Genomic DNA, 24544 nt, shown 5'->3' with positions numbered 1-24544 from the left:
TTTCTACCACCACTGTCAGAGACTATATGCCTCTGAATACCAGTTGTTAGGAATCATATGTGGGAAGGGGGTTGTTTTACTCAGGTCCTCCTTGTGGGTTTTCCTTAGGCATCTGGTTGGCCACTGTGGGAATGGGATAATGGGTTAGATGGGCCTTTAGCCCGATCCAGCAGGGCTCTTCTTCTGTTCTGAAGCAAGAATCAGAGTTAAAAAGGAATGTTTTGAGAAAGGCGGGGTTCCATGTGTGGCCTCCTTTGCGCTTGATCTGGGAGCTGCAGTTAGTGCAGAATGTAGCAGCACAGTTGCCAGCAGGAGTGAGAATCTGTCAGCCTATAGCGCCTCTGTTCAGAACTCTGCACTCTTTGCTAATTTGTTATGGGCTAACTTTAAGGTGTTACTGCTGGTATATAAAGCCCTTAATGGCTTGGAACCTGTTGATCGGCTGGTTCATATGTGCCCACTCAACCAATTCAATCTACTGAACTGACCCCGTTACAAAGGCCACACAATACTCATTCCACACTTGCAAAAAATCGATCTTCTAGTGTGGCAGCATCTACTCTTTGGAATTCCCTGCCTGTCTGTGTTTTAACCTTCCCTGCTTTCTTTATCTCTTTTAAAGAAAATTCATAAGAATCTGATACTTCTGCTTCTGTCCCCCCAGAATAATGACTCAACATTGCTGACCTTTAAAAAAAAGTGTAGTGCAAAACACACACACACACACACCAGGGAAAAGTATGGAAAGCGCTCTTATTTTCAAGGATCAACTTCTGTTGCTGAAAGTTCTGGATGAAGGTCTAGGTCAATTCTCGTCTATTAACATGGGTTCATCATGTCCCTACACTGTGCACATTTGCTGTGGGAGAGATGAAGGGGAAGGCAGTACATCGGTTCTGTGGAACCTTCCTTTGAGGGAGTTTTTTCCCACCCTGTGAAAGCTACAACAGGACTGAAGTCTTACTTCCTTGCCACTTTCCTCCCTGCTCGCCCTGCTAAGCTGTTGTGATATAACCGCCTGGAAGTCACATAACTGGCACCAATCTACAATACTGTCAGCACCTGCTATATCCCTCTAAAATGCGTGGCCAGGAAACCACTTGAACTTTTCACAGGAACTCACTGGATATACAGCATGTGTGATAAGGGAATAAGACAGAGAGGGCTGGAAGCAGAGTGCCATTGTTTAAAAGGGGAGAGATCACGAAGACAAACCCAAGATGCTAGACCAGAAATATAACTTTATTATGAATAAACGTAGCCTCTCAGCAGCAGCATGACTCAAAACTGAGAAATAAATATCTTCATTATGCAGCAAGACAGACAGATCCACCCACACAGCAGGAGCAATAGCAGTGAGATCCATTCCTTGAGGCTTTAGTGCACACAAATACCATGAGCAAACCAAAGCCAGACAGAAAAGGGAGGTTTCGTGTGTTTCTTCTCTTGAGTCTCATTCTCAAATGTGAAGCGTTTGACCCAGTGACCTGATTCTCTCTCCATCTCTCCAGGCTGTTTTGATTCAAACATCTTCAGCATTGTGCCTGAATGTAGGAACAATGTATGGCAACTATTAGACCTTACACCGGCTGCAGAGCTAGTAGCAATACATTTGAGTATTGTGTCCTTGCGATATCATCTACCTATGTTTCCATTGTAGCTGATGCTCTCCAGATGTTCTTCCACTTTGGCAATAATTTCATGGTGCTTTTCCACGAAGGATACTCCTTTCTATCCTGACAAAGACAGAGCATTTCCCTACCAAGCCTAAAGAAGGAAGGAGGCTATTTGATACATCTATCAATTTTCCATGACCTGAAATGGGAGACATATCTATCACCTTGCTAAGGAGTGCTCCACAGAAATAGATCAGTGCATTCAAAATGGAGGGTCCTTCTCCATTACCTGTTTCCTGCTACCTTGACCAGGACCAATACAGTTATCCCTAGGAGATTGTAGCATTTGCTGCTAGGTGTGGGATTCCATTTTGGACTAAGAAGGCAATGCTTCAGTTCTCCACACACTTGCATGGCAATAGGCTATGCTGAGTTCCAGAGGATTTGCCTCTATTTGGAGTACAGAGCATTGCAGCCAGTCAAAGGTTTGTTTCATCCTGAAGGAATTTTTCCCAGACTGAGGGATTAGGATCAGTGAGAAGGTTATTCCAATCAGATAGTGGTCGCGCTCTGGATCTTGTTTTGAGTCATCGTATTGAAATTTTAAGAGCTCATCCTAGCATCAGAATTGGATTTTGGGTCAGCATACTGAGGTTTCTACCTGTCTGGACTCTGAATTCACTTTAAAAAATTGGTTAGAAGGTTTCTTGGCCTAATGGCGAGTCTATAAAGGAATGTTTTTCTCTGAAGTCACTGGGTATGTAGCAGAAGTGTAAGCGGGGCCAGGGGGAAGAGGCCTCAGATTTGTACTAAGAAATGTAGGGAACTTTAGCAACTAGTAAATTGCCAGACATGTTTCAGTGAAAGCCTTCTCCAGTGACCCAATAATTCTATTTGAGTGGGTATTCCGTTAAAGCAATACCTCTCCTCTTCTTGTTTTTGCTTCTTTCTTATTATATTTTTATTCTTCTCTAGCAAAATTAAAAGGCCACGCTAAGCACTTTTATCAGGAAGTAAGTCCTGTTTGGCTTGCATCCATCTAAGTCATCCTCAGAATAGGCCCACTCTGAAATCATTGGGCTGAAGTTATTCATTTTTCCCCCAGCGGGCCTGCTTCGAGTCTGATTAGTTTGATACAATATATTGATACATTCCATTTCCTTTTATTTTTCTTCAATCTAGCTTACTATTAAATAATAAGTATGCCTCTCTTGTCCAGCATATGGGCAGCAAACACAAACCATTGTCGTTACTCTGGCAATGGATAGCAACACAAATCCTAAAAGAAACCGTGGCGGCCCAAATGATGCAGTGGCAGGTAGTCACTGCAGGAAGCCAGTTTGGCAGCTGCAGGAACAGGCGTTGGCATGAAGGAGGGAAAGGGTCAAAGAAACGTGTGTGTTAGCTGATAACATTGAGTGCGTCAATTAATGAGTGAAGCTCATCGCGCACAATCTCCAGGGAGTGGCGAATCTTCTGCGGGTTGTCCAGAAGCTCAATGCTGTATGTGTACGGGTCATACTTGACAGAAAAGGGACGCTTGATGTGCGCTGCATAGGCCCTGCAAGAGAGAGTACAGAGATGAAAAGAGGCTGGCCTCGATAGGCTAGAACTCAAGGACAGAGAGGGCAAAGGAAGACATGCTGCAGAAATGAAGAACCTCCTGGCCCTCCAGATGCCATTGAACTCCAATGACCATCACACAACCTCCAACACGTCAAGGCAAAAATCCAGGACACTGTCTTCTGGGGCCATACTTTCCTGTGAGTCATGTAACCCGTGCGAGATTGCGGCCCTGAAAAAAAGCAATTTTGGGGGTGGCATGCTCTCATATGTGCATTTTGGAGTGCCATGCAAGATCGCAGCTGTGAAAAAGTTCTTTTGGGGGGACAGATCATGGTGCCCAAAATGGCCACCATGTTCTTGTGCAAAAAAAAGCAGCATGTCCTGGTTTTATTGGGACGGTTGAGTGGTATGCCATTCTAGGGCTTCAGGTTCTCCATCCCTGATATACTCAACATTTCAAACAATGTCTAGGAATGTAGGAAGCTGCTGTGGCCGTATCAGACCATTGGTCCACCTAGCTCACAATATTGTCACTGCTGATTGGAGGCAGCTCTCCAGAATTTCAGGCAGGAATCCTTCCCAGTCCTGTCTAGTGATGTCCAGGATTCAACCTGGGACCATCTGTATGAAAAGCAGGACAATAATGAGAGTTGCACTCCAAAAGATCTGCAGGGCACTAGGATGCCGAAGGCTGCTTTATCCTGTGCTACTTCATTACAGGGGACCGTAGCAAAGTAATTCCTGGAGCATGATCTAAAGGTACCTTCTTCAGAAGACTTGCTAAGCAGGTCTGAGTCTGACCAGACCTTGGATGGGAGGCCACCCAGGAATCTCACTCTTTTGAGTTCTATGGTGAAGGAAACAATGGGATAGAAATGTAACAAATAATAATAAGTATGTTAATAGAATGCAAAGTAGAATAGCCACTGGAGGTAGGTACCAGGAGCATACATCTGAGTATTGTGGACATTTATGCCTTGTGCATGAAGGAATGTGATTTATTCGACGAAGTATGGTCGAGCTCAGGACAGCTCATGCTGCAACAAAGGAATTTGAGGTTTTGCTGTAAGAATTTGCTATTGCTTGTGTTAGATCACCCTCTAGTGGTATTTTCAGTGACATTCAGCTGGTGGGGAGTGAAAGAAAATGCCCACCTTTCCCCATATTTTTAGCTCTTGCTATATTAGAGCCTTTGACCTCTGAACAGATTTTCTTCATGTATTCTAGTTGCAAATATCTTCTTAAGAAGAGTCAGATTGTGAGAGTTAGCTGTAGAACCCAGCCAAAAACGAAATATCATTGCAGTAAAGTGTGTGTAAGTGTGCCCCAATAGTCCTTTTTGAAGAGAGAAATGATTCCTAGAGGGGGCAATTGAAAACGCTCAACTTTTCCGGCACCCTCATTTCCCTGCTGATATTGTCAAGTGGCTCCCCTGCCCTTCATAGACAGTGTGCTCACCTTTTTCTCTGAGCTACTTTCCTCCAAACTCTGGTTAGATGCTATGGTGCCCATATGAGTTATCAGTTTCCTGGAAGTGTTGTGTTTCGTTCCTGTTTTGACATATTGCAGTTGGGGACTGCAATAGTTATCTAAATTTCTCATTTTCCCATTCTTAACTTTTTCCCTACAATCTGCAGCAATTTGCCAACTTTTTAAAAGCCACCAGCAAATTTCTCCTAATTTTAATATGCAATTTTCCCTAATATGATGCATTTTTTTTAATGCACGTACCCCCCCGAATATATGCATCAAATCTAGGCTGAAATTGCACTGTAACTTATCTGTACTTCCTTTTAACAATCCACAGCAAAACCTTAGTTTTAACACTTTTCCAGAAGTCTGTGTGTGAGTGAGCGAGTGAGTGAGTGAGTGAAAATGTTCATATACTGGATTAAGAAGAAAATGTATCATAAATGGCATGCAGCAAGAACAGTAGAATATAGGTACGGCTACCACATATGGATCCCCATTGCCCTGCTGATCTACCCAACTACCGTACCTTTCTGTGTATAAGACGAGGGGTTTTTTACTCAAAAATCATGTGAAAAACAGGACTCACGGATAGTGCATGGGGGTGACGGGTGATTGGTTGCAGCCGGGAGCAGGAGCTCATCAGCGGTGATTTTGTGTGTGATTGGTGGCTGTGTCAAGGGTTGCTTTGGATTGGCTGCCACTTCGACAATCAGGCATGCTATTGGTGTCTGCTGTTGGTGAGTGAGCAGGCGCATGTTGTTTTTGGCAACGCGAGCGATTGTCAGCATTTGTTAGTCGGGTTAGTGATTTTCTGCATCCCCGCCCCCCCAAAAGCTCTTCAACCCTGGGCATACCCTCCTAAAAAACAACAACATCTCAACAACCTTGGGCAATCCTCCCCCAAAAAGCTCATCAACTCTGGGCCATCTCAAAACAAGTACCAGACTTTTAGGAGACATCTGAAAGCAGCCCTGTTTAGGGAAGCTTTTAAAATATGAAGCACTATTGTTTTTTAATATTTTGTTGGAAGCAGCCCAGAGTGGCTGGGGAAACCCAGCCAGATGGGCAGGGTATAAATAAATTATTATTATTATTATTATTATTATTATTATTATTATTATTATTATATCCCCCATTTTCTTAAATTTGAGTCCCCCAAAATATACACGGGGGCATCTTATAGACGGAAAAGTATGGTATATCTTACCTGAGTTTTGCTTTGGCATCACTGAAGCTCTCTGATACAAAATAGACTGGTTGGTAGGCTTGGTCTTGATAGGGCTGCACAGCAGTAGAATGAGGGTCAAAGTCCCTTAGCTCTGGTTCATCCGACAAAGAGTGCTGAATGAAGGGAGGGAAATGCCAAAGTTTCTTGCAGGAAAACCCCTAAGGTGACTTACTGTGACAAAAGTCTAATCAATGGAACAGGAGAGCACAAGCTAAGAGGCAGCCATGTGCTTCAATTTAGCTAGGAGGAATAGGTGAGCACTTACAACTAGCTCCCCGTAAGAGGAGAGGAGTCCGGCTCCATAGGCTTTGATGATTCCGTTCTGTTTGCAGAGGCCAAACTCCACTGTGAACCAGTAAAGCTGGGAAACAAAAACAGGATCCCAAAGGAAGTTGGTTATTCAAATCTGTAATGATTCTTTTAAATCCATACATATTCAAGATTAGCTGGCCACGTGGAACCTTTCCCCTTCACTGGGCATTTCATACAGTTATAACTAAGGAAAATATAGCTAGATTTGGATAAAGTGAAAGCAAAGGTTTTTTTTAAAAAATAAATAAATCCAGAATTAGGGTCTTACTGTTGCAAGTTTTTCAATCTCCTCATCCGTTGCTCCCAAAGATGCAAGTCCAATGTCCTAGGAGCAAAAGGAATAATCTCATGTATAGGTACCGGCTTGGATGACTTCAGCTGATCACCCACCTTGCTCAATTTACAGCGCAATGCTATGCACGTTTCCTCTAAAATCAATACCATGCACGATCTAGTCAAGCACAGGCTGTGCTTAAAACACAAGGCATTTCACCTCTTGCTCACCTGGGAGAATTGTGCAAACGTTTTGTCTGCCAACATTGGTACATGCCCCAGAAGCTCATGGCAGCAGTCCCTGGCATTAGAAGAAAGACACTTAGTTAACAGCCGAGTCTGAAAAAGCAAGCCAGACATTAACACGTCCAAGTCCAAGAATACAGTATGATGATAGATTTGAGGCAATTCAAGAGCTAGTACTCACGGCTCTGGAGAGTGCATGGGAGAAGAGGCATGGCGGATGTACTGTGTACATTGAAACACCCTGAAGGCCAAGCTGGCTAGGAAGTCCCGAGCAGATAGGAGACCAGCTACAGGTCGGAGCTGGAACCCAGTTCTCTCTGAAATAATTCAAACCAGTCTTTGTAGCCGAGTGTAGCATCTGAGCCACATTTTATAGAGCTATACCGCTGGCTGTATAGGAACTCAAAAAAACTAAATAATGCTCATAAACAATTGTGTACAGTGGTACCTCGGGTTAAGAACTTAATTTGTTCTGGAGGTCTGTTCTTAACCTGAAACTGTTCTTAACCTGAAGCACCACTTTAGCTAATGGGGCCTCCTACTGCCGCTGCGCTGCCACTGCATGATTTCTGTTCTCATCCTGAAGCAAAGTTCTTAACCCGAGGTACTATTTCTGGGTTAGCAGAGTCTGTAACCTGAAGCGTATGTAACCTGAAGTGTATGTAACCTGAAGCGTATGTAACCCAAGGTACCACTGTATGTGTAACTTTGTGTTAGAAGAACAAGTAGAGATCTTTCCCAGCCTGCATCGGTACTAGAATCATTTTTTAAGAAGTTTTTAGGTGTTTATCATTTGCATGCTTTCTACCCTGAGTCAGACGCAGGATGGGATATTATTTTTAATAATAAATAATAAAAGCAACATCAAGTTATCTAAGATATCAGTCACCGCAGAAACTGCCATGGATACGCTTTAGTTGGAATTGTTCATTTTAGAAATCTGGCCAAAATTATATTTCTATTCGCACAGGACTCTTCCATTACGCTTTTTAATATTTTGCAAATTTCTGCTTATAAGTACATAAGAATACTTATAGTCATGTGGAATTCTCTTGAGTCCACTTTCAAGTCCTTTCTGTGTGTGATGGTCTGCATATACTGACTGACAGTATTCATAAGTGACCCCAATCCATTTTAAAAATTATTTTATGAACTTGGGATTTGCCTAGAGTCAAGGCAGGGTGTCATGGGGGGATCTGGGGCTTGTCTGAGGTGAAGCAGGATCTACTTGAGGCAGGGCCCCCAAGCCATGAAGTGGTACTTTTCTGGAACAGACACTTTTAGAAAATGCTGCAGACAAGCATCTAGCAGAAACAAAATTATGTATCTAAGCTTACTATATAAGAAAAAATGCCAGGGTGTGTGGAGAGAGAACAGTGGCTTAAGGAAAATGCCTTGAGGGTATAGAGGGAGAGCTCTGGGCCTAGGCTTCAGAACAAGAAGGTGTGACTTTACCTGCAAATTCTGCCCCAAAATTAAAATGGACATGCCAGAGTGGAACTTCTTCTGTGTGCAAAACACATGTTCTACTGCTGAGTTATAGCCCCAGGTTTGTATGAATTAATACAAGTGATATTATGCTTTAAACAGCCATGTATTGCATCATTTTGTAGCCTTTGCCCCTGGATAATGAGCAGTGCTCATGTTTATAGCCTTTCCTTGAACAAACCTTTTCAGAATGCTTGCAGGTTGCAAGAGGTTTCAGCTCCAGCTGGAAAGGGTTTTCCCAACCCTCTACATCATTGTGAAGAGCAAAGCCTTTTCACTCCAGAAGCAAGACTTGTTTGAGTCCTCACCTTTTAGGAACTGGGAGACATCCTCCAGCTGAGGGATATTATTTTCACTGTAACCACTGTATCTCTCCAATAAATGGAAGGCATCCAGATGTTCTTTGCAGGCATGAGTGGGATAGAGACTCTTCAGTGTGCTGTACACCTCCTTCCTTCAGAACGATAAGAACATAAGGAAAGCCCTGCTGGGTCAGCCCAAAGGCACATCTAGTCTGCCATTCTTCTCCCACTGTGGCCAATGAAGAGTCCACAAGCACAAAAGGAAGGCCATAGAACTCTCCACACGTTGGAAGACACAAGATCTACCCACTCTGGAAGAATGGCAGATGAAGATAATGGACTACATGGGACTGGCAGAAATGACCGGCAGAATCCGAGACCAGGGAAAAGAGTCGGCGGAAGAAGACTGGAAGAAATTTAAAGACTATTTACAGAAATATTGCAAAATTAATGAATGTTAGAACGATGTTGGATAGAAATTAAGTGGTTTCCAGCTGTAATGCTTAAGAGATATGAAAAATAAGGTTTAGAAATAAGTAAAAACTAATGGTGAGGATTTGCTGAACTAACAATTTGAATTGGAATACAAGAAAGGGAGGTATGAGGAGGTCTGGAAAATAAGTTAAAAGAAAATAAGTAATGGAAATTTTATGTGTTTTTCTTTTAATTATTTTTGTATTTTTGTACTTTTGTATTTTCGTTATTTTTTTCTTTCTTTATTTTACACTGTATTATTTCTTGAAAACCTTAATAAATATTCTATAAAAAAAAAGAACTCTCCACACTTGTGGTTCCCAGCTGCCTCCGAACCTGTAGTAGAATATATGGCCACCATGATAGAGGAAAGACATGGAGGTGTATCTGGATTTGGGACTGTGCTCTGCAAAACTCAAACCAATACACACCTCAGAAATTTTCCCATATGGCTCTTACTGATATTGAACTGAGAGAGCCACAAGTTTCTGAGAATAGTTCTTATGTTTCCGAAGTATCTTGTGACTGATCATGATGAAGGGATGCATCCTGAAGTGCCTATTATTAAATAAAGCATCAGCAGACAGCTTGTTCTGAAGATAAGTTGAATTTACCTGACCCACCTCCCCTCCCTGCACCATTAGCTAGCCGTTAAAACTATTTTAGCTGTAAAATACCAGTTTTGCTAGCCCAGAGTGACTGTGAGTGAACGTTGCCACCCAAAGACCCAATGGAAATTGTGGGGTATATAGCTGGGAGTCTACTGATTTGTGCCACGTCCGGCAGAAGCTAGGAAAGGTGCATTCATACTCACCAGGTGGTAATCTCTTCTGCTGTGTATTCCACTCGAGGAATTGGGTCGCCACTATAATAGGTAGTAAGAAAAAGAACAAGGAGAAGGGAGACAAAATAGCAATGCAACAAATATTAGGAGCCAATAATGTTTAAGTTAAACCTTTGCCCGCTTATAACTGAGATGGAGTATATAGCTAATGCATGTCCAAAAGACAAAGCAAGGTTTGAACAGGATAGACAATATTTAAACCACAAAGTCCCAGCCCAGACACAAGGTGGTGCAAATTTACAATGCAGACCAGGCCCTGTCTATGAGGAGGAGAAATCTGCGGACTAAATCTTTGTGACTTTTGAAAGTTCCTTTTAAAAACAAGTAGCTCTTGTGGTTGCAGAGAAATGTAAGACTTCTAGGTATGAGTATAGATAGAATAGTAAGGAACAGTAGGACACTGAGGCAGACTAACACCAACACACATGATGCAGATTAGCTTGCCCCATTTAGATTATAAGGGGCACTTAAGGATGCACAAGGTAATTCAGTACCCTTTAGCACACTTATAATACCTTGATTGTTGAAGGGTGATAAATAATGACAATAAAAGGGTAGCTGTTGCCCCACTTGGAAATAATGCTGGAAATACTGGTATTAATATAAGTGTAATCAGGAAGCTCAAACAAGTACGCTATGCCACACTGTTGAGGAGAAAGTGTACAATCATCAGGGGAATCAGCTAACCTTAAAAAAATAAATGAATCCTCCCCCTCTTTGCTGTCATTTCAGATATAATATAAAAAAAACAAACTTGTCAAAAAGCCTTACCAAAATAAAGCTCCCTTCACTCTCTAGCATGTCCTCCCTGTCCAATATCCCCATTTTAAATACTTGCTCCTTTTGAAAGTAAAGATTGTTACAAAAGCATCCTTGCTTTATCATCATTTCAAATGCAAATGTAAACTCATCTCATTTCAAGCCGCTGTTTTGTACCACTGATCATCAGGGTCTGTTTTTTGGCCATCTCCAAGTTATTAGGAAGATTTGGGCCAAGGACAATGTGGTGGCCTTCTGCCTTGTGAAAGGTCTCCAGAGTGGCTCTAGGTGTTGCCACATTACATACCACATGGGGGAAACATTCATATAGGTGGTATGTTGTATAAAAAGATAAAATGAATGTAGAAAACACATTTCAATTCTAAATCACAAATACAAATAATGGGCAGCTGATTTTATTTTATTTTATTATTTTATTTTTTGCAAATACAATAAGAAAAGAAGATTTAAATTGCCATTCTATCCTGGATCCCTCTTGGTTTTGAGAAGAGAAACCAGCCCTGAAGCCTGGGTTTTCTTGGCTCTCATTACAATCATTTAATTTGAGTCTGAATGTGTAACAAATGCAAAGAATGCATAGTTTCTGCAGCAGCATCCCAGACATGGGGCAAAGAAGACACCATATGTATCACTGAAATGGTTGCGTTCAACAATTCACTTCTTGGCTTGCTTATCTGTGTTGCAATGGACCTTTCAGGGATGACTGCAAAAGCTCTATGGAACTGGCAGCCATGAAGCACTGAAAACATGAAGCAGGAGAGTGGAAGGGAAAAACCAAGAGTGTGGAAGGGCAGAATATGGAGAGCAAAGAGATAAATAAGTGTATGCATGGAAGTCTCAGCAGGTGAGGCTATGCAAGGCAGCAAATCTTACTGCTTATAGTGGAAGGCAATTTCTGCTATCATTTTCCTTCGTTGCCGATATACTTGATCAGAGAATCCCTTGGAGGAAAGAACAGAGCAAGAATGTTACCTCACATTTTTGCACTGAACAGTTGTAATATTGACAATGGACAATTTTTATTACAAGTTGTTCATGGTTAGACAGGCAAGGATGTGTTCACCATCAGTTGCTACTTTGTTTAAACAAATAAAAAAGCACCTCCCATGTTTTCTACTTAGAGTGAATAGGCACTTCCAAATCAACTCTATGTATTCTTCTCATCTTCTTGAGAAGCTGGAGTGCAAATTAATTTATTAAAGCTTTAAACTGGTGAGCATGAGATGTACCCGCAAGCCTGCAATCGTTAACTAGAAATGCAATGACAGCTTGCATTTCTATTCAGTCTATTCAGAAGCAAGCTAAACTATCCCATGAGGAGACAGCTAACGTGAGTTCAGGCAGTGAGGAAATGTGGAAGAGGATTTGGGAAAGAAGAGTTATTCACTCACCGGGTGATCCAGATCCAAATCAGGGTCAAATTTGGTGACCAAATGGTGACATCTATCTAGCTCAGAGATTTTTCTTGGAAACCAATGAACTAAAATCCAAGAGGAAGAGGAGGGAAGTGAGAGAGAAAATAGCTAGTTATAGGAAAGAATAAGAAAAGGGGGTTCTAATGGAAATACAGTATGTACCTGTAATTTCCTTCCTTTCCCAGATAAACTATTCTAATAGTAGCTAAACTATTCAAATTGTTACACAGAATTTCAAGTAATTATCTGTTATTTGGATAGCCAGATGGCTGAATGGATGGGCCGGTTGGTTGGTTGGTTGGTTGGTTGGTTGGTTGGTTGGTCTATTATATTAAACTAAGGCTTCAATCCTGTATATACATATACCTTGGAATAAGCATCACTGAATACTTTTGAGTAAACACACATAGATTTGTGCTGTAAGATTGTCAGAAATATACCACGATGCTGCCTTATCTTGCCTCTAACAGATTTGCGACATTCAAAGGTGCAGACACCAGTTATTTCTAATACCAGTCTAAAAAACACATGCAGGGAGAAAGGTTTTGCCCTTGACATTTTTCCTTTCTAGAGATTATCTCCATAGCAGTCATATATGAAAAAATCCTTCCCTCGTGCTTTGTTAACCAAGCTTACAGGTTCCTTACACTTGTCTTCTTTTGTGCTCCTAACATCTTCTGAAACCCTTTTGAGAGAACTGATGAGGGTGCTCAGATCAGAGCTGTGGAGTTCACATCGCACAAAGTATTCCAGATCAACAGAGCCCTCTCGCAGTTTCTTACTGTGCCTCGTTTCTAGGTGATGAATTTTGGCTTCAAATGTCTTTAGAGAGACAGGGAAGGAAAAACAATATATTAAAATAAAACAGCAAGGAGACTTCCCACCCACCATTTTTAAAATCAGTTAAGCACTACATTATAAAAGGAGCAACAACTTCAATAAACAAGCTATTTTCAAGTGAGAGAAAGAAGTTCAGAAGGCTCTTTCCCCCAGTTAGCCTCTTTTCATCTAGACGGGAGATGCCTGTTTTTAGATTTCTTGATCTGGGGGTTAGCCACCCCTGGCTTACAGGGTTCCTGTAAGTTTTGTGCTAAAGCATGGGAATAGCCTTTGAGAACATAGCATTACACAGATACTATTATTAATTTATTAACTTAAACAGCAATGGAACAGCCACAGAACATGAGAACCAGACTATCTTCAAGGCAAATGGCAGCCTGTATAATTCCAAGAAAGAAGCCAATTTTTCCATGCAGGTTTTGATCAGCTTCTGTGCTATGCTCTGGCCAAGGTGCTGAATATTAAATGCATGAAGAAGTGTGAAACCATGGCTTGAACAAGATATTCTTCCTCCATCTTATGTCTTCAATCCTTAGATACCACTTTTCTGCAAGTCACTACTGCACTGGGGCAATTTCCTGGAGAAACGTGTTGGGAAGGTCCCAAAGCCACCACTGAAACAACCCCATGGAACCAATTTCCCCTGATTTGTAAGCGACATGGGGAGGGGGGGTTGTGGCGGATGGCGTGTGGCTTAAGTATCATTTGCCCCACTTAGCAATTCTCCAACGCAATTCAATGTATGTCACAATCCATTATTGCCTAATTCAGGGAGGGGCAGATTTCAGGCTTGCCAGATCTTCGTTTTTTTGTTTTTTAAGCAGACTCCAAAGAGCTTTCAACCAGAACCAGGCACAAGAGATACATCCAGAATTTTTTTTTTAAGGGTCCCTCTTGGTGGGCTTTAATATTAAGTCACTGATAGCATCTGAGATCTTTTCCTTCTTTGCTGAAAGCTGGTGCATAATTTTCCCTTCTTAAAGAATTAAACCGGTTTCCCCATAGAGATTCAGGAGGGGAAAGGCTGAATTTTTTACTCAGAGCTAGATAGACGAAAAGGGAACAGAAGGCAATGTCACTGACAAATTCAATTTAGCCGCTTGTTTTCTAATGCATCCCTGGGACGTTGCCCCTCCATGACAATCAATACCTTAGCATTAATCTGACAGATCTGATTGCATTACCTTTGCTTGAGTTGTATGTAATGTAAAACAGGAGAGGAAAACCAGCCTCCCCACAGCCTGTTTCATCATGAGGCAAATGTCATTACACCCGTCTGTTTTCATATCTTGTACCTGCAGTGCCGGAGGGATCGGGGAAATGAATCTCTCACAGTGGAAGTCTGGCCTGCATTGGTGTTTGCTTTTCTTAAGCTCTTGTAGTCATGATAAACCAAGAGAGCTTCTCAACTCATGTAAATCTCCCCTGGAGGATGTGAATGCCATTTGGAGCAAACACCGTCCTTTGTTCACACACAACTTCACAAACTGATCTCTCCGTCTCTCTCCCTGGGGTATGTGGGTGCTATTCATATTGACTGTAAAATAAGCTTCTCACTAATGCATATGCACACATTTCAATTGTGGAGTCACATGCGGAGAAACGTTTGGGATTCTTTGGTAACAATCTAGATAGATTGGACCTTGTCTTATGGTGTGGTATTTCTGAGTTTGCATGGGAATGATGGAAACAGCAACTGAGTTCTCCCCACTATCAGGGGCCCTACATGGGGGTGGGGTGCTGGCCAAGCCCAGATGGAGATGAGGGGTAGTCTACAGAGGAGCCTAGGGAGGGATCCAATGGGTTGGGGAAGTCTCTGGCTAGATTGGGAGGTCTCAAGAAAGAGGATACTGGAGACAGTACCAGTGGAAGGGTCCCCCCCCCCCATTTCATCTCCCCAGCAGTCTCAGTGGCACTAGGCATGAGCACCATCTCTGTCCTCAGACTTATTGCGTCCGGCTCCAGTTTACCCACTTTGCCTAATGTCCCACCAGCTCAGCCTCCAAAGTTGTCAGAAACCATGTCCACTCCTGCCTCTCCAGGGGAGGTTGTTGCTCTGACTCTGGGGAGGCGATTATGCCCCCTGCATTGCCTAGGCCCTAGGTCATGGAGATACCAGCACAGGCATGAACAGATGGGTCATGTTAAGCCCTCAGGAGAAGTGCCAGGTTTCTTGCCCAGTTTAAGGAACAGATTCACTTGCCATGCTAAGCTGCCATCCCCTTATAATTGGGTTGCAGGGGGCATGTCGTTGTTAGTTTAATATCTTCACTTGTCTAGCCATGTGTAGCACATGCTGTGCCTTTGAAGTGCATCTTGCCTGTATATCACACTGATCTGAGCCTTAAGGATTTTGGTAGATATTGAAACCTTTCAAGCTCTTCATCAAGCGGGAGTCATAACATATTTCCATCCAATGATTTTGATATAAGGTACACAAGGGTCTGAGGGTTGTTGAAAATCTAATTTTCTGTTCCATTTGATAAAACCATCTCCTCATTTTAATCTCTATCTCATTATTTGCTGTGGAAGAACAAGCTGTGTAAACCCAAGATAGCCAACTGGTAGCTTCTAGGCCATACCAACATTTGATTCCTCAGTCATCCGTCTTCTCCCAGGTTGAAAGCAATTTCCTCAGTCTGCACAACATTGCAAGTGGTTTCTGACTTGATCAGCACTGGGGGGGAATGTAAGTGTGCAAACTCAGTGCTGGTTGAACAGGAGAGCAAGTGGGTACTAGGAAAACCTAACTGACAGGGAAAGATACATACAAGAAAACAGCAAGGTCAGAAAGGAAGAAGGTGTGGGCCCTCAGATGTCTAACTTCCATCATCCTCACACAGCATGGTCAGGAGTGATGAGAGTTTAAGTCCAACAACATCTGAAAGACCACAGATCCACCATCCACAGCCTAGGAGTTTGGAGCTGGATGAGGAAGCAGAAAGCAGTTAGCTCAAGGGATTCCAGAACCACTGAGCATGTCCAACCAGGAGTTTAAACCAAGAATTGTGGGACTTCCACCTAGCCCAAGCAGGGGCTTCCATTAGAGGCATGGTAGCCAGATACCTTAAAAACAGGGTCTAGGACTTGAAAAGGCCTGACCTCCATAAGAGTTTCTTATTGCCACAACCTAGTAGATTTCTTCCATGAGAACTGTAAGACATGAGGGTGCACCTTTCTGGCCCCTCCCACCAAAGTTGCCTCACTGAAGTGGCGCACTCTGATACCAATAGGTCTACATTTTGCATTGCATGACTAGGGACATACTCCTGATTCCTACATGAAAACGGGTATCCAGGTACTAGTAGATATGACTCTGGGCAATAATTCATTCTACTGAGACCTAGCCCTGCCTTCCACTTAATGTCTGATATCTAGAAATATATGAACTACCAGGCTGTCCCTTTTCTCCAAACAAGTGCACCTTTGCTTTAGCCAAAAAGGCAACTTCACCAGCTCACCTCAAATACTTTCAGCGCACGGGATGGCAGTGAAGTCTTGGCTCCTTTGAGGGTGAATAAAAGGTTCAGCATGGCCATGCCATCTTTCTCTTCAAAGACAATGGTTTCGGTTGATTCAGCAGCCTCAGAAGCGGCAGCCGCAGCTGCTGCAGCAGCTTCTCTCTCCTTTCTGGCATCTTCAATGAGACTCTGCCGTCTGCCAATGAATTGTGGGGACTGAGGGAGAATACAAGGGGGAGGAATAGACACCTTCATTCCACAACAGCCAAGGAAAGTGGCCTACATCACTTACTACATTTATAAGTCAGCTGGGTGCAAACCAAGGAAGGCTTTTTAGAGAACCAGCACATCTCAGTAGCAATAGACTTGGAAAACCTCAGGTCTGTCTCAGCCATTACCAGTCTGGGTGTTCTTGAATTAGACTAGTCAGTATCAGATACACAAACTATCTCTTGTTAGATACATTACCAGAAGGTGCTACATGTCGGGCTGTCCTTGAAGACAACTCATAATACTTCCACGGATCCAAACTGTGGCTGCCAGGATGTTGAGCAGAGTCTGCAAATAACAGTGGTTACCAATTTCTTTCCTAAGATGTCGATTTTGACCTCAAAAGCCTCAAACGGTTTAGGACCAGAGAATCGGAAGAATCACCACCATCTGTAAGAATGTGGCTGTTCACTGAACATAAAAAATGTAAGAAGACTCTGCTGAACCAGGCCAATGGCCCATCTAGTTTAGCAAGCAAGGTTTGAGCACAAGATCACTCTCCCCTCCTGTGGTTTCTAGCAACAGGCCATGCTCTGGGTTTCCCTGTTGTCAGATGTGCATCAGAGACAGGGTCTTTTTTACTAGGATACCTAGAATTTGGAATACTCTCCTGAGGGTATTGCCCCCATCAGTGCTCATTTTTCCTGTTTTTACAGACATTTTTCTGCTTCTGAGACCATTTTAACCTATGATTAGAGACTACCATGGTGTCTTTTTTAGAAAGTTTATTATTCTTATTCAACCTGGATTGTTGTTGTTTTTCTTGTATTTCATTATAAACCCTTCTGAGCTGCCATAGGATGGAAACACAGCACATAAACATTAGAAACCATCAAACAAACCAACAAGAATGCCTAAATAGGCTTTTTTAAAAATGACAGTCTTAGAAAAAATTGCCTTACAGGTGCTGGAATTTTGCACCCAACACAAGGGAAGTGTTGGACAGCTCTTCTTGTGTTCATAAGAATTAGAGAAGAAATAATGTTGTTTCTGAAAACCAGAAGAAAATGTTTTCTGGACTGAACTGAGTTGAAATCTGTACGTCACAAGTGTAACAACAGATGCCTTACATTTAAATAATTAGAAATTATGGTAATCTGTGTTTCTTAGAAATAACCTCCATGGGCACACTTTTTTTTCTTTTACTGGGATTCTAAACACGTTTACGTGGAAGTATAAAAATGTAGCAACAACGAAATTAATTTATAACATTCATAAATAACAAGCACATTACATTTCAGCAAATGTGCTTGACTAACAAAGGGGGCTTTAAAGAAATCTGCCAAGTTTTTAAAATGACCTTATTGCTGCCCCCCACCCCATATATGCTTTTATCTAGTGGTGTGTTTTTACTGTGTATCATCCATTGTTCTGTCAGCTGCCTTGTGAGGATTTGCCCTAAGCGATGGGGAAGAGACGAATAAATCTGCTCTTCTTGCAATGCAGGTCATTTTCTAAAGGTACAGGCAGCGGTTCAGCGAGGCAGGCTAAGAGAAAACCTCAGTCTCAAACACCACCAGCCACCACTGACATCACAGCTAGCCTAAAACTTGCTGCTTCGTGGAAGAAAGGATGGTCGCTGATGTGAATCAGAAGGCTGTGCTTGAAAAGGGAATCTTTCTCATTTTGGTATTTTCTCTACCTGAAAAGGTCCTGGCCTTGCTTGGTAAGTTGAGACTTTTTGTTTGTTTGCCGTTGATGAGTCCTTTGGAAGGAAGAATGCGGCTGGAGGCAGACACTCCAGCGACAGGGTCTTGTAAGGCAGTTGCCTGCACACTCCCTTATTTCATTTATCCCACTGTCACCTCTGGTTGGGAAAGCATGATTTAAAAAAAGAAGAAGACAAAAGCAACCTATAAACTTGAGAAGAGCAATGACAATGAGACGAGTGCATGCAGCAAAAGCAACTTGGCCACCTTCAGCTCTCTGAAACAATGATTGTCTGTCTTCAGCCACAATACCTGCTGCTAATACGATGCTGTCTCCTTGTTCTCTTCGCTGTCTTTAGCATTTATTGTTAAATGTTAGGTTAGGGGGGAAGCAGATGCAGGATCAATTTTGGTAGCTCATAAACAAACAAACAAAGACAACTTAGTGACTTTTGCTGGATCTAGACTTTTGCCAGCTAGATTTTTAAAAACAGTTCAACTTGTTTTCTTCGTGATTTTGTAGCTTTCTGAAGTTCTTCTTTTAAGGAGCCTCTGCACATGCAAAGTGAGAAACAGTCCAGGTACACAAAGCCAGCTGTTCTCTAGACACAAGCGAGCAAGACTGCAACCTTATTATTAACCCTTTACCCACATCAGAGTTGTTTGAAATGGATAGTTAGAAAACAATGCCATGTGCTACGAATGCATAAATTAATTGATTGTGTGCAATCACCAGTTCAAAATGAGCATGTGATGTACACACACACAAAAATCCTTTGAGGTGCACTGTATGTGTAATGCACACAAATGCATTCTTGTCAAGCACATTGCATAAGCACAGCAAAGCTCAAACACTGGTGGGAGAGAGGTTGTTGCACATAGGCTCTATAGGGAGGTGTAGAGGAGCATTTCATTTGATCAGCATTTTTAAACAAATAAATTTGCACCTCCTGGACTAATACATAGATCAAAACATAATTGTCCTTCGTATATCATACTTCTCCAAATTTTGCAATAGAGTCCTGGTCCACGTCCCCCTTGTCACGTATTCAGGAATGCGCGAGGGGGTCTTGCCCACCAGGCACACCAATGCATGCATCGGGGGCACGGCTGCCATGTATTTGCTGTCAATGTGAAGAGACTATGCACACAGATGTATGCTCATTGGGCTCCTCTATGCAAGAGGGAATCCTGAAATCATTAGAATTCTCCCTTGGGTGGAGCAGCTCTATTCACACACATTGGTAGGCATGTATAGACCTTTCACAATGATGCCAAGTGCATGGCTGGTGCCATATGTGACTAGCACATATGTTGGCCTGTAGAGAATGTAGCCAATGGCACAACTCCATCCCCACTCATGCATTCATGAGAAGGCAGTCACATGAACCCTCTTCTTATTACCCCACTGTAACACCAGTGGGGCTGTGGTGTAGTAGCTAATGGTGTAATGGGACCATAGCATCAGCCTGCCTAAAATCCACATTCTTTCTAGAGCACATGTTCCCATGGAGTATAATTTTGGATTAATAGCAGCCAGGAATAGAAACATGATGCTTTCTCAAACAGTGGAAGCCATAAACTGCACACAGATTTCCTTCCTACGCCCGTGCCCAAACTCCTGATTTTTGATAAATCAATGGCACATATGTCTCATTTCATCTGGTGCCCTCCAGATGTTTTATACTGCAACCCGCATCATTCCTGACCACTGGTCATGCTGGCTGGGGCAATGGACTTGCAGGGGAAAAAAAATATCTAGAGGGCACATTGTATTCTTCCATTAGAATGTACCTATAAATGCTTATTTAAAGGTACATGCTGGTTTCCTCTTTTTTTCATTTCCTCTCCTCTCTGAACTGTTGGTGTGTATAATGTAGAGTCTGGGGCATGCTTCTTTTGCTCAAAACCAGAGATTTATTCTCTTGCTCCCAGCCATAGGCAACAGCTTATTTCAACTACTTCTTGGAGGGAGGGTGATCCTCCTTCCTCATTCTTAAGCAAAGCCAATTGTTTGCAGGCTCATAAAATAAACAAAAAATAAATAAACGCATGTCTGTGATTAGTACTCAACATTGCACCTGCAGCTGCAGAAATCAAGGCACTTTGTTGGTTTTGCTGCAATGGATCAGCCTAGCTGGAAATGTATGTATGGGCTCAATTCCAGGCAATGATACAGTGTATGCTCACCAAAATCAATTATGCACCTGTTTAAAGTATACGGAAATTTCAGTTTCTCGGTGTGACAGGTCAAACATCCCTAAGTAAAGGTATCAGAAACTGGCTCTCCTATAAGGCTTAAGATGAAAACACTTGGCTTTAGAGTTGTTCACGATTTGTAAAATGGAGATTTACATTACTAAGTGCACCTGCACTTAATCCACCTTTCAGCACCTGTGATATATAGGAGACAGATGTCAAACCTGTGAAATAAGGTTCTGTCAGCATGTGAAGGAAATGTCACCTATTATGATGTCTGTTGGCATCAGAGGTGAGGAACCACAGGTGTAAATGCTGAATGTGGTGCCCGAGGCCTCTTGATCTGTTCTCCTGAACATAAAGTACAGTGGCTGGAATCCTTAATACTTCCATGAGTTTTTGAGGTTAAGATGCATTTTCATTGAAGACAGATCTCTGCCCATTATCACTAATGCAAACCAACTTGCAAAAATGTTTATTTTCATACCATACCAACTATCAGAAATGAAGGTATATCTTTCTTTCTTTTTTATTAATCCAATGCAACCACATTAGACAGGAGCTTAAAATAAAAAAGAGATGCAACATAGTGGTCCCTTTGGGTTTTGCTTTTAATACAATGTTTGAAGACCACTATTTCAACATGATGCTTTGATATAGGTCATGAAGAAGCAATAGCCATTTGGGAACCACAGACCTTTGCAAGTTATTGTACATCATTACATTTCTAAAGCATAGTCTGTTTCTAAATCAATAGAATAATATATCTATTCCCAAAGAGAAAAAAAATGCAGTCTTTAATCCCTTACTTTTGGGGTAGTTCAAGTACTTTTCATATATCTACTTCGGTACAAAGGTTGCTATCCACAAGACCTGGAGTGCTTAGATTTAAAATGCTCTATCTAAGTGTCTAAAAGCTTGATTTAATGCTCTTCTGCATGGTAGGAGCAGTGCATAAGATCAGAGTTTTGCCTGATTCCCATTGAAATTTGTACAACCTGATGATCCAAAATGTGTGTGAATTGCTATACATGCATGTGGTGGGCAAACATAATTTGCTGTGGCTTCCCAAGAAGTGAATTTTCAGTGGGATGTACATATATAAGATCATCACACATTGCTATCCACAGTGGGAATTCACTTTTCTTCACAGAAGAAACTTCTGTGTTGTTTGAAAGCCAGCGTGGAGCTCTTTGCTCAAGTGCAGAATCCACCAGGGATTTATTTTGCCCAAGGTCTGTAGAAATGAGAGTTACGAATTTCCCATTTGTTTCCTTGGAGGTTGGACAGCAGAACTAAACCTTTCTTGTGTAGTACCACATACAAAAATACAAAAAACAAAACCCTCTAAGAAGCCAATGAAAATATTGTACAAATAACTCATGGTTTGCAGGAGAGCTTTTTCTAAACAGAAATAAAACCTCCTCACTTGAAATCTACCATCTAGGAGCCAAGTGTTTTTTTTGATTGGTTATTAAATAGCAGCTATGGAGGTAGGTGATGAGGATCAGAACCATGCTGCAGATGGGTGGTGGGTTTTAACCCTTTCTTCCGGCATCATAGTCTTGACGTAAAATGTACTGCTATGTAGCTGGATTTTGTGGGTGGGTGGGTAGGATTTTCACTGAGACTGAAGTACAGGGAGAAAGGTTAACCTCTCTTCCCATTGCACCATAACCCTAGTCCTGATCCTCCTAGCTGCTGTTTAGCGAATGAAATGGGACCACACACTGAACATTGCATGTTATTTAGCCTTTAGCTTCTAACTTTCAAACTGCTTAGTGTGTCTGTCATCCCCTTGAAATCTGTGGTAAAATTGGAGGGTAAGCAACTTGCAAACCCCACCTGGCTCCCCCAGGCACACCATTTGATTTCCTGGCACTTGGTGATTGGCTCAGTTCACACAGTCAGTTGCCAATCAAATAATCCTGGCATATGGTGTGTTCACCTTTGGCATTCCACCTGCGATGGTCACTCACATTTGTCAATCATGGACTGATGTGAGGAAGGATGTACATGTAAACTGCTTTGAGTTTATTTTAACAATCAAATAGCATATGAGTTTTACGTAATAAATAAAATAATAAATTAATGTGCGAACCATACTAAAGCAAGCTTCCTCAACCTGGTGCTCTCCAAATGTTTTGGATTACAGTTTCCATCATCCCTAACTGTTGGCCATGCTGGCTGGGGATTATAGGAGTTGTAGTCCAAAATATCGGAAGGGCACCTGGCTGGGGAAGGCTGACATAATGTCTTGGTGACATCTATGTCAAATGCAGAAGCTAAGAAGCAGGCAGGAGCATATCCACTAAACAAGATGGCAATGAAAACCAAGGATCACATACTCCCAACTCGGCTAGCCGAATTTGTGAGAGTTCAATCCAACCTAGTTCAGATGCATAAACTCTTCATGAGATTTTATGTCCTTTCCCTTTGCGTATCTGCTCTATGCAAAAACCTGATATAATTCAGTTATGATTTTTGCAAGCCATCGTGAGAAAAATGAAAGGATTGCAATATTGCATAGTAGCAGTTAGAAAATTGGTCTGAGTCCCCACTGCCATGTTGGTTCAAGGTATGGTATTGGGGGGGGAATATTTTTTATTTTATGGGAATAGAACAAACATCTCACTTTAACACTAAGGAATCAAAAGCCCTGCACAGCAACTCAGCATTCGATGATGATAACTCTCCTTGCCATCATTCTTCTCTGAGCATAACTCTTAACATCATTCCAGTCTATGATGCATAATTGCTACACTATATTCTTTTTCATTAGCATCTTATTTCTACATTCTTTTTTCCTTTGGCACATGTATGATAACTGCATACAAATTATTAGCACAATTCCTAAAGCCTTTTGAATGGAGAATTTTGCCTAGCCGCTGGCTTCCCCCTTAACAGAATGCTATTCTAGAAATTCTAGAATTCTGGAACTTCTATAAATCATGTGCCATCAGTCCATCTGCTGGCCGCAGCAAAGCAGCATGAGCACCTGTGGCTAGTTAGAGGTGGGGATCTTTTCTTACCATGATGGCCTCAGCTTGCTTGGAGTCCAGCTCTGACACTGCCCGCCGGAAGCCTTTGGCCGAAGAACTGGAAGAGTTTGGGGTTGGCATCCTTGCTGGTGCACTGGCTCAGCATTCAGCTTTGCTTTCCCTTCTCTTCCCTGGGCTTTTATAGGGCAAGTCTGACGTCAAAGACCCTTTCCGATCCCCCTCTGCCCACCTCCCTCTCTCCAGCCTGAGGGAGAAAAGGGGAGGGAGGAGGGAGCAGAGGCGAAGGAAAGAAGCACTTGTATCCCATTAAATCTAATTGCTGTAAAGATTACAGGCACCCAGCTTCTGCAAATCCACCGCAAGCACTTTTGCTGCACCCCAAAATACTTGGTAGGCTAAATGCTCGCCTTGTGCTTTATTGCAGCTGATTCTTCCACTGTGTAAGCTGTATATTCCATAGGGCTCTGCTTCAGTGGGAGTTCCAGTTCATGCAAGCATCTTAACACTGCCAAACAAGAAATGAACAGGATGAAACCAGCAAGAGATGCTTCCCTTTAATCATATGAGTCTGGCTATATGGGAGTAAGGAAAATATACTTTAAGATTAGTTTTAAGAAGTTAGGATGGGCAAATCTTTCACTTTCAGGTTTTATCAGTTTCTCATTTTTCCAAATGTAAGTTCAGTTCCCCATACTTCCACTTCTATATTGTTTTTCTTTAAAATAAACCCTCATGGGAATTCATCAGCATGTTGGTGTGAATCTCTTCTTATATGCAATTTTGCCTAATATCCAGATTTTTGCAAAGAGGTTTCCCCTACTATAATGCAGTTTGGGGTGTTATTTTCACCAATATTTTCATTTTTATGCATACTTTATACAGCTATATGCACTTCTGTACAAAGTACTTGACTTGCTTGGTTGGAGAACTGCATTTCAAAATTCAGTGCAAATTCTGAAGGCTGGTTGTGTTTCAGTCCACGTACTGTTTCAGAAAGTGTGGACTAGGTAGGTTCCTCAAATGTGAACTGAATTGAATTTATGCTCCATTCCTAACTGGAAGTCAGAGTGTAGGCTGGTAAATTGGGTCAAAGTTTCACTTGAATG

At 42.0% G+C, this 24544-nt stretch overlaps 1 protein-coding gene across 1 annotated transcript; it reads right to left on the bottom strand.

The window, feature by feature from the left end:
• Window positions 1–1235: 1235 nt before the first annotated feature.
• On the bottom strand, window positions 1236–23669 carry TH (tyrosine hydroxylase). Its single transcript, XM_079987400.1, has 13 exons — window positions 23469–23669; window positions 16319–16534; window positions 12665–12839; window positions 11994–12082; window positions 11476–11543; window positions 9793–9843; window positions 8511–8656; window positions 6896–7031; window positions 6700–6769; window positions 6464–6520; window positions 6149–6244; window positions 5863–5996; window positions 1236–3177 (listed from the first exon to the last, which is right to left on the bottom strand). Exons 1-13 carry the CDS (start codon window positions 23556–23558, stop codon window positions 3018–3020), a joined length of 1488 nt encoding a protein of 495 aa, XP_079843526.1. The 5' UTR covers window positions 23559–23669; the 3' UTR covers window positions 1236–3017.
• Between the last annotated feature and the right edge of the window lie 875 nt (window positions 23670–24544).

Source organism: Podarcis cretensis, assembly GCF_951804945.1.
Source record: "Podarcis cretensis genome assembly, chromosome: 1".
Taxonomy (NCBI): Eukaryota; Metazoa; Chordata; class Lepidosauria; order Squamata; family Lacertidae; genus Podarcis; species Podarcis cretensis.
The sequence above is the reverse complement of the archived record's forward strand: the minus strand, read 5'-3'. Positions and strand labels throughout refer to the sequence as shown.